Source organism: Zonotrichia leucophrys, chromosome 5 (assembly GCF_028769735.1).
Source record: "Zonotrichia leucophrys gambelii isolate GWCS_2022_RI chromosome 5, RI_Zleu_2.0, whole genome shotgun sequence".
Lineage (NCBI taxonomy): Eukaryota > Metazoa > Chordata > Aves > Passeriformes > Passerellidae > Zonotrichia > Zonotrichia leucophrys.
In genome coordinates, this window is record NC_088175.1 from 18,516,342 (window position 1) to 18,527,042 (window position 10,701).

At 44.7% G+C, this 10,701-nt stretch overlaps 1 protein-coding gene across 1 annotated transcript; it reads left to right on the plus strand.

Moving 5' to 3' along the window:
• Positions 1-135: 135 nt before the first annotated feature.
• ALDH6A1 (aldehyde dehydrogenase 6 family member A1) lies at positions 136-10,435 on the plus strand. The gene is made up of 12 exons (XM_064713731.1): positions 136-231; positions 402-467; positions 2,556-2,630; positions 3,974-4,135; positions 4,705-4,783; positions 5,332-5,634; positions 6,340-6,461; positions 6,589-6,778; positions 7,388-7,569; positions 7,979-8,158; positions 8,349-8,447; positions 8,911-10,435. The coding sequence occupies exons 1-12, from the start codon at positions 172-174 to the stop codon at positions 9,013-9,015; spliced, it is 1,623 nt and encodes a 540-aa protein (XP_064569801.1). The 5' UTR covers positions 136-171; the 3' UTR covers positions 9,016-10,435.
• The last annotated feature ends 266 nt before the right edge of the window (positions 10,436-10,701 follow it).

Consider the following 10,701-nt stretch of genomic DNA (forward strand, 5'->3'; position numbering starts at 1 on the left):
GCCCCCTCCGCCAATCGGCGGCCCGGCACGGGGGGCGGGGGCCGCGGGAGGCGGGGCCGGAGCGGCTGCTGGCGGCGATTGGCCGCGGACCGCGCGGGGGCGGGGCCCGAGGCGAGGCGGGGCGGGGCGGGGGGCGCCGCCGGGGGCTCGGAGCGGGGACCCTCGGCCGGGATGGCGGCGGCAGCGGCGGCGCGCGGAGTGTGGGGCGGACCGCGCCGCGTGGCGCTCAGGGTGAGGCGGCCGGCCCCGGCCCGCTCGGGGGGCGCAGGGGGGTCGTGGCTCACCTGGCCCCGGGACCCCGCGGGGGGTCGGTCCCGGGCGGGGAGCGGCCGGAGGGGGGTCGGGGGGAGGCGCTGCCTGACCCGCCCTGAGGTGCTCTGTGCTTCTCCCCCCCTGTCCAGCTGCCGCGGAGAGCCGGTGCCCCCTGGATCGCCTCAGTCACCGCGTCCTTCTCCTCCTCCTCGGTGGTGAGTGCCCGTCCCGCGGAGCGGAGCGGAGCCGGTGGGCGGGGGAGGGAGGCGCGCAGAGCCCCGGGCGCCGCCGCCCGCCGGACGCTGCCCTCAGGGCGGCTCCGCTGAGGCCGCTCCCGCCCGCTCGGCTGGAGCCCCGGTGGGTCCGGTGGAACAAACATCGGCACTGCCCCCGTGCTCGACGGGAGAAACGGAAAAAAGTTCCATGTCCGATTTGCGAGAGCTGGGAGCTGAGCGGGGGCCGCCCGTCACATCGCGTTCCTGCCGGTGGCACTGGACTGGCCTCATGCATGTGTTTGCGACAGAGAGAGGATCTGGTTTCCTTCGGACAGTATCAAACAGCTTTAGTTGTTGTACTCCCTTTTTCCCTCCCCTGTCCATGGCTGCACTGTCTCCGAACTCCAAACCAGGATTCCATAAGTAGTCTGCTTTGCTGCCGTCCATGTTTCCACAGCAGGTGCATTCCCTACATACAAAAAGGGTGGCGATCTTATGGAAAAAGTGCAATTCATTTTAATTCACTATTTCCTGGCTTGCTTAAAGTATTTTTTGTTGCATGTGCGATATTTGAGATACACTTTCTAAGCAATTTGAAAAAAACATTAACTTTATTGCACTGAAGTCTGTGTGGGTCATAAAGCCCTGGAGTTTGCAGCTCCATTTCATTGGCCTCAGTGAAGCGAATGGAGTGATTGACAGCCATAGGAGTTTGTCATTCTTTAGACCAGCACTAGACCAGCAGCTTTTCTGACAGTCAGGAAATTCGGTCAAGGGACTCAGATTTCCTGTGCTTCCTTCCAGGTTCTAGAGGAGATTGTGTTTTCATAGGCAGAGATTTCTGCCTTTCTTCCCCAAGTGTGATTCCAGCTACATAATCATCTGCAACTTTTTAAATTTTTTAAATTTTTTTTTAATTCTCTTCTAGTGTTGCTTTCCAGATCATAGTTTTGCTTGTCCATTAACAAACTTATTTTATACTTCTGATCCTAGTTTTCTCATCTCAAAGCTTTCTCAATTTGTTCCAACTAACATTGCTGCTTATTTTTTTCATTTTCATCCACTTTTCACTATCATTACTTGTCCACCCAATACCATTTATGTTCCTGATTCTTCCTCTGATCTCTTTCTCTTCATTACAATTTGGATAGCATCCAAGTCCTCATCTCCCTTTCATAATTCCACATCATAATTTCTTCACTTTTCTGATATATTTGGGCTTATATCCCAGTTCTGTTGACCTGTCTCATTTCTGTTATTCGTGCAGAAGATCCATTTCCCCTTTCTCTTACCTCTTCTCCCCAAGTCATGGACTTGTGTCATGATTAACTGGTTCTTGCTTTCTCCTAGTTCTCTCCTTACCTACCAATGTCAACTCATCTTTTCTAGTTCCTTAATTTATACGGTCACAATTTGTTTTCCTGCATGGTACAGTTTTGTTGCCTATCTAATGCTAATCACAGCTTTTACCTCTGCTTTCTGTTCTGTTCAATGTTTGCCTGAACTTCTTATTCCAAACTTTCCTTGTCCCTCCTCTTCATCTGAGTGGGAAGGTTCTGGTTTCTGTGCTGCCAGCCAGGACAATCCACAGATACAGGTTTCTTGCTCTTAGTTGCAAGACCCAGCAGGGGGTGGGGAAAGTCCAGTTTTCTGCTTGAAGCTATAAACTGGAAAGATGAACCTGCTTAGTGCCTGATGGGAAGGAGGCACGTGGGACAGTGGTACAGTCTGCACTGGGTTCATGGAATTCCCATGAAGTGAATTATTAACTGTTTCTTCTGAACATTTATGAGTTGCAGTTTTTCAGGTTTTGATTAAATAGATTGAAACAATTCTGAACATAAGCAGAGCAATGTATTTTTTTTTTCTTCTAAAACTGCTTTTAGAAAGAATTTTGGCCATTTTGGTGTAAAGTGAGAGCAAAATGGGGCAGAGAGCAGTTAGCTGGGTCTTGCTGTGAAGATTGGATCCAGACTCTAGTGGTTCACATAGCAGTAAATGATGAAGGCTTGCATGTAAAATGGCACACTGGTCTTTAGGCACATCGAGACAAAAATAACTCACTGTCCAATGTTTTGCCCTCCACAGCCAACAACCAAACTCTTCATTGATGGGAAGTTCATTGAGTCCAAAACTACTGAATGGATTGATATCCACAACCCAGTAAGTGAATGGTCTCAGCTTATGTAAACGTGATCACTGTGAAACAAAGGTCTGTGCCTCTCTCCAGGGATGTGGCAGAAGAAAAACATACACATATTTCTAGGAAAGGTTTAGACTTGGAGCTTAAGGCAGACTACAGCTTCTCAGTTTCCTTCTCACATGAAATCTGTCTCAGAATAAGTTACTATCACCTTTACCTCTCTCACATAGTAAGCCCCTGATCTCCAGAAAGGAAGCTTAAATTTTGGTTAATTTTTTTTTTTCATAGAAAGGCTGTGTGTTGAGTATGTCAAATTTCTGACGGGTGTCTTTCACCCTGTATATGAAATCAACTGGGTGTGATTTGATGCCAGCTGAAAGTGAAGTCCTGATAGAGGCTGATATTACTCTCAGAGTAAAAAGGTGAAAAATCCTGACAGCTGAAGCTCCTCTCCTTTCAGAGAGCTTCTATCTCTGACCCACAATAATCACAGAGCTGGATGCTATGCAGTGCAAAATAGGTAAGTAGCACTTGTATTGTCTATGTATTCCACTAAAGACAAATGGAAATGAGGTTGCACTCAGAATTCTGATCCTCCTGGCCTCCCTAGTAAGCATTTAAACAGCAGTTTCTAAATCTTCTCTGTAAAGCTCTATTTTCATTTGCTTTGTGGAAATGATCAGAGCAGCAAGTCATGTTCAGGAAACTCATTTGGTCTCTACATAGCAAGCTATGTTCTTCTTTAATTTTCTTCCTCTTGTTTTGAGTAGTTTCTTAGTGAGATATCTGGAATTTTTGTCATGTCAAAGCAGGTTTAATTTTTAAGAGAACATCAGAAGGAGGTTAAACTGGCAAAAAGCTTGAAGTTAAAATACTGTAGAGTTAAGGTTGTATGTAAATATAGTACTTTGGCCTAGGGGTATGGGTAAGCTAACATCAATGGCAATTACACAGTCATGTACTGATTTTCACTAAGGAATTTTACCTCATTTAGTGTGCAAGAGGGACAGCCAGATGAAGCAAGACAATGGAGAGGGAAAAGACCATGGCCCACAGAAACTTTTGCCTTATACTCTCTAGGAGTTTCAAGATAGACAAGTCACTTCAACTCCAGCTTGGAAATCAGCACTGCATTTGTAGTTTTCTGAGTGCCTAACTTGATATATTTGGAGTGCAGGTTTTCAGAACTACTCCAGTTGTAGCCCAGGCCTTTTGTGTGCTATTAGGGAAAGCACTTCCTTTGTGCTCTGCCCTCAGAAGTACAGCTCCTTGTAGAACAAGAATATTAGGTGTGTGCTGTGAAATGGTTGGTGGGAGCAGATGGGAAAAGCTGAGTTTTGATGCAATTTGTTTTCTGTTTCAGGCCACAAATGAGGTGGTTGGCCGTGTACCAAAAGCCACAGCCAGTGAGATGGAGGCAGCTGTGGCTTCTTGCAAAAAGGCTTTTTGGAACTGGTCAGAAACATCTGTTTTGAGTCGCCAGCAAATCTTTCTGCGCTACCGACAACTCATCAAAGAGAATCTGGTGAGACACCGTGGCTGTGTGCGATGGCTGTGGCTGAATGCGTTGCAGCTGATTTTAGGAACTAAATTGAGAGACTCAGGGTTTGCAGAGTCCTTGATGAGGTGTTGCCATGATCAAGGAACCAACTGAGACACTGTTGAGAGCTGCAGCAAAACACCTCCCATCCAATGGTAACAGAGAGGCTGCACTTCTTAGGGAATATTGTTCCGAATTTGTCCCTTTACCAAGAGACCATGGAAGGAACTTTGAGCCTTGATGGAACATGTGTCAGTTGATGAAGACAAGTATGTTATGATGTTTTTGGGTTTCCTTAATGGATTTTTTGGTGTGTATGTGGTGTCATACCACATACAAGCCATCCTAGGATGATTTTTTCTAAAATGTCACCTATGTGGGTTATTGGCTTCCTGTTTATAAGGAGCAAATCGGTCAGCATAGGTTTTTCTGGATTCTGTTCAGTCTATTCATTGTGATGTTCAACTTTCTGTTAATTTTGTCTTATCCTTGCAATCTATTTCATGGGTGGGCACTTTTCTAACATTCATAAATATTGTGCTTTCCATTTTCAGAAAGAACTTTCCAAACTCATCACCTATGAGCAAGGGAAGACCCTGGCTGATGCTGAGGGAGATGTTTTCCGAGGCCTGCGTAAGCTGCTGGCTCCTCCTGTTAAAAAATGGGGTTTGGGAACCCACAGGAAGGGATGAGGTCTCCTGAGCAACTGATTGTTCTGTATATGTTGATCCCTTTATAGTCCCCTAGTCAAAGAAAAGTGTCAATTGTAGCTCTAATCTGAAGAGTTTTCTACATAGAGTATCTTTAAATCACTTCCAAGTCGTTAGAGCTTTTTCTAGGGATGACTGCATACTACTAAAAAGGGATAAGAACTTCTCACCTGTTTTCAGATATCTAAGGTTGAGTCCCAGGTGGTACAATAGTGCTGTACCTGGGCATTTTGTAGTGGGACTGTTGTGTCTGTGCTTCTATCATAATGATGTGTAGTGTAGTCAAGAGAGAATATCCATTCATAATTTGTTCACAATGCTTGGCAGAGAGATTTTCTGGAGCACAGTGAGTTTTAAGTTGTGGGAGAAGAGGCTGGAAGAAAGAGGTGGGTCAAGGCAGTAGTGAAAAGGAGGTTTGGGGACTAATTGTTAACAGATCATCCAGCAGCATATTTGCCCTTTCTGCTGCAGAGGTGGTTGAACACGCTTGCAGTGTGACATCCCTCATCCTTGGGGAGACCATGCCCTCCATCACTAAAGACATGGACACTCACACCTACCGCCTGCCTCTGGGTGTGTGTGCTGGCATTGCACCATTCAACTTCCCAGCCATGATTCCTCTTTGGATGTTCCCCATGGCCATGGTTTGTGGAAACACCTTCCTGATGAAACCGTCTGAGCGTGTACCAGGAGCACTAATGTTCCTTGCCAAGCTGTTTCAGGATGCTGGTGCCCCTGATGGGACCCTGAATATTATCCATGGACAGCATGAAGGTAATAACAACCCCTCCTGGGAGATGACAAATGTGTGTGTTGTGGTGTGTGCTCAGTGGGAGGTACCAGCTGGAGAGTCTGAGACTGCTGCTGTTAGATGGGTTTGGAGAGATGCTTAGCTCTATTGATGAAGCTGAAAGGTGAGTGGGAGATTTTCTGTCACCTTGCACCAGATCTTTTAGGAGATACGGTGGACAAAATTTTGGGCATTGGGGTCAGAGTTCCCAAGGCATTTAAGTGCTCAAATTCTATTTAGCAACCTAAACTGCAACTAAAATAAGTAGATAAATCATCTTGGTTTCGCAAGGAAGCCTAAACAAGAACTAAATGCCTCACTGACTGTGCAGTGGATGCCAGTATCCTGGCTCATAACATGCTATTTTTTACAGTACACAAGTAGCTTCAGGACATGATAATACCAATAGAGAACAGTAACTTCACTTTGACATTGCTCAGACACCCTGAGAGGTGCCCAAAGCATGAAGAGATGTAAGAGGGCCAGGAGAATGAAGACAGGGCAGAAGTATGTGTCCTAAGAAGTGAGTGAAAAGTTACACAGACAGGCTTTCAGGGAACTCAGATGTAGGAAACACAGAGGCAATAATTTCAATGAGAAGAAAGATACATAGATTTAGTGCTGTGGGGGTGGGAACGGAGGGAAGCATTTGTGCACCACAGTTACAATGTATTATTTCCTATTTGAAGCTGTGAATTTCATTTGTGACCACCCGGATATCAAAGCAATCAGCTTTGTGGGATCCAATCAGGCTGGCGAGTACATCTATGAGAGAGGATCCCGGAATGGCAAGAGAGTCCAGGCAAACATGGTAATGTCTCTGAACGGAGCACACTTTGAGCACACAGACCGCCACTATAAGAAATCATTGCCAGAGGGCTGGAGAAGAACCGGTCTGGGGTGGTTTATAATGGGAGACTGTGTGTGTTGTGTTTCAGGGAGCCAAGAATCATGGTGTGGTGATGCCTGATGCCAATAAAGAGAACACCTTGAACCAGCTGGTTGGAGCTGCTTTTGGAGCAGCTGGCCAACGCTGCATGGCCCTGTCTACAGCAATTCTAGTAGGAGAAGCTCAGAGATGGCTGCCAGAGCTTGTAGACAGAGCCAAAAATCTACGAGTAAATGCAGGTACAGACTGAGATAATGTTTACAAGGGACTTCACTTCTGTACAACCATGGCTTTATAGGTCAGCTTATCTGCCATACCGTGTTGTGACCCTTGGAGCTATTGGCACCACCATTGATGTGTAGGGGTAGGAGCTAGCAGATTGTCTGGATTGGGAAACCCAGCCCTAGACTTGGAGGTAGGAATATGTTTTCAGTTGCTGGTGGGACTGTGATGCAATGTTTACAGGATCAGTCTTGTTTTAACTGGAGATTTGAGGTTAAATCCTATGTTTAACTCATGTCTGCCATTTATATAGCAGTCTCGCTTTTTCAAAGCGAGACTGTTATTAATTCATGGGGAATTATTTTTTGTTTATATTCAATAAAGTGCTGCAAAGGGGAAAAGTTTCCTTCCTGAGATTAATCTGTTGTTGAATTTTGGCTTTCTGGTGATTCTGTATTGATATGAGAGCTGCAGGCTATTGTTCCTGTTCATCAATGTCTCAAATCTGTGTTCTGTGTCTCAAACATCAGGATTTTCAGATTTTTCCTGCCAGTGGAGTTATCTCCCAGATGCCTATGGAAAGGAAGTTATCAGAGTTAAAACTTGGTGTCTCTGCCTCTTCACAGGAGACCAGCCTGGAGCAGATCTTGGGCCTCTAATCAGTCCCCAGGCTAAGGAACGGGTCTGCGGTCTGATTGAGAAAGGAGTAAAAGAAGGTGCCAGCCTTCTCCTGGATGGACGTAATGTCAAAGTGAAGGGTTATGAAAAGGGCAATTTTGTTGGACCAACAATCCTTGCCAAAGTCAAGGTAAGATGACCAAAGTCAGTGCCTGCAAAGGTGTATTGCAGGGTCAGCTGAAAAATGGGTTGGCCAAATCAGTCAGGAATCAATGATCAGCAGGTAGAAAGGCCATAAATGGCTCAGCCTTCCCTTGCACAGTGTCAATGAAGTACTCCTTGTAATGCAGGCAGTAAAAGCTGAAAGCACTCTGGAGATGAAAAGTGCCGCCTTCTTTAGTGTACTAGATAGAGGACAGGGCATGGGAAATGTGAAGAGGTAAGGAGGATGAAGGATGGCCTGTGGCAATGCAGTATGATCAGTAATCCTGGGAATATCATGAGTACCAACAGCACGTGTGTTTCTTGTATGCTATTTACTATGATACTTTTATTATATCCTTTATACAAGCTGCTTTTTCTACTGTTTGTACTGGCAGCCAAACATGACTTGCTATAAGGAGGAAATCTTTGGGCCTGTCCTAGTGGTGCTGGAAGCAGACACTTTGGATGAGGCCATTGAGATGGTGAACAATAACCCCTATGGGAATGGAACTGCAATCTTCACCACCAATGGAGCCACAGCTCGGAAGTATTCTCACTTAGTAGACGTGGGGCAGGTACGTTCCAGCTAGGATTGTTGCTTTTAGCCCTCACCATTTACAGTGGGTAACCATTCAGCTGTAATCACTGCCTGCTCAGCCAGCAGTACCAGCCTCAGACATAGGAAAACAAAATGCAGAAGCATTTGGAGAGTGCTCTGCAATCTGCTATTTCTTGTGACTAATATGGCAGCTTTCCTTTGTGTAGGTGGGTGTCAACGTTCCAATCCCAGTACCTCTGCCCATGTTCTCTTTCACTGGCTCTCGTGCTTCTTTCAGAGGGGACGCCAATTTCTATGGCAAACAGGTAACTTTCTGATTCAGGGTACTCCATCAGGCTGAATTGTGATAAATCTGAATTGTGATAATCGTTGATATAAGTGTTATAAAAGGCAATGGACAGATGGTCATCAGACCTCTTTAGTGAGGAGACTTGGAAGATATTTCAACCAGGAGACTGAAAACCAGCCAGTGATCACAGCACCATAATGCATGTCACAATCGTAGATAGCCCATTCCTCTTTATTTTTCCTCTAAGTAAAAAAATGCAAGTCTTTTTAGGATATTTGAGAAGGGAGCAATAACTAGCAAGCTTTCTCACAGAATCAGAATCTTTGTGACACTGGTAAAAAGAACAGGCTGACAAGAATTGTTTCCACAGAAGAAAACTCACTCCTGTTTAGATAAAGCAAAGACTGTTTGATATACCAGTAGTGTAGACCTGATGAATTCATAAGGCCAAATATCTGATATGTGGATCTCTCCTCCAGGGAGTGCAGTTCTACACACAGCTGAAAACTATCATTTCTCAATGGAAGGAGGAAGATGCCACCATTTCCAAGCCTGCTGTGGTTATGCCAACTATGGGAAACTAAACCAACCTTTGCAGATGCTGTTCCTGGTGCCCTTCTATGCTGCACTTTCCAGCTTTGTCCTGACTATCACCCTTTACTTGGGAATGAATAGAAAGCTCCTTTGTCTCAAGGATCTGTTACTGTGCAGGCTCATGTGACTCATGGTCTGGATTTTCTGTTGCTGTCAGTGTTTTTTGGTTAGCTGAACTAATTTTTTCCATACAGCCTATCAAAGACTAAATAACCTTATCTAACTGAAAGGGCAACCACTGAGATAGGTCTTAGTTTGTGTTTCTTTCCAGACCCCATGAACTTGAACTTAACTCTGGTTTTCACTTCAGTGTCTTTAGCCTTAGTGACTCACTCCTGACTACATCTTGTAGCAGGTTTATTTACCTCTTTATCTTGCATATTAAGATTCTGAGTTCACCTTACTCTAAGATGGGTACTCATTTTGAGTGACATAACTGGGACATCTTGAGTGTCTCACAGAAGTGACTTTACATATGATGAAAACAGCAAGTTGTCAGTCTTTCACCTGTCAAGCAGTTTCCAAAACACTGGGAAATAGCTTTGTATGGATTTTTCAGGAAAGCATATTTGATTGCTTGTCTGAGGATGAAAGAAATTTCTGTATGGTACAGTGACCTTCACTGTACCTTTGACAGCTTGTAAACTTCTGTTCCTGTTCTGTCTGGAGCTTGTATGCTCAAGCTTGCCAGCAATTCCATTATAGCTGAAAGTTGTTTGGTGCCTTTTCGCTGTGCTAGGGGATACAAGCCTACATGTCCTGTACCATAGTGAAACTGTGGAAGCAGAAACAAAACCATGTATGTGTGTCTTTGTGTCACAGCATCATGTGCGTCCAGATAAAATGGAGCCTAAGTAGACAGGTCAGTAGGAAGAAAAAACGCATTTTTTAATAACAAAGCAGCCAGGCCTTGTCTGTTTGTTTCCTGATTGCAGCTGTCCTGATTGTAGCTGTATTTGTTGTGTTGGTTGATTGACTCCTTGTCACATTTGCTCAAACACAGTCATGTACTCTTGGGACTGCAAGTTCCTATTGAAACAGAGGAGTAAGACTTGGTATATACAATGTGGTTTTAAGAATCTGCATTTGGAGTTGGAGAACCTATATTTTTATTTCTGGTTCCTGAAAGATGATGCAGCCATGAAGGATCTGCAAGGATCTCACTCAAACATCCATGGAAAACAATATTCTTCTAATGATTGTAACCATTAAGTGTTCTAATGAAACAACCTGAATGTGAACACTTTGTATCCTGCCTTCTGGTAAAGATGCCTTGTAACTGACAGCTCTATATTAGTGCAATTGCTGTGCATTCACTAATGTTTGTATCTTGTTTTTTTTCCTCTGCTATACACTAGAGGGAAATTCTCACCTTGCAATTTGATTACGAATTAAAAACATGCTAATATATTTCTGCAGAGCATGACTGTTCCTTGGTAAGACCTCACATAGGTGTGATGTTGATTTTATTCCCCTCTTCACAGGAGATGGTCTGCAGCTCCTGTAAGCTGTGTATACATTTTCCATTTACAATATTTCAGGGACCTCTGTACCAGTTTTCTTGCACAGTATTTCAAGGAATGCCTTGCTTCTGTTTCCATGTACATATAATTTGATCACAGACATCTCCACCAAATTATACCAGCACTTTATACACAGGTTCTAACCACTAGTCC

What these genes read in the sequence shown, in the direction of transcription:
- ALDH6A1 (XM_064713731.1), top strand. Translation starts at nt 172, where the DNA reads ATGGCGGCGGCAGCGGCGGCGCGCGGAGTGTGGGGCGGACCGCGCCGC. An exon ending in CCTTCTCCTCCTCCTCGGTG is followed by an intron (nt 468 to 2,555) that starts GTGAGTGCCCGT and finishes TGCCCTCCACAG; the next exon opens with CCAACAACCAAACTCTTCAT. An exon ending in ACTTAGTAGACGTGGGGCAG is followed by an intron (nt 8,159 to 8,348) that starts GTACGTTCCAGC and finishes TCCTTTGTGTAG; the next exon opens with GTGGGTGTCAACGTTCCAAT.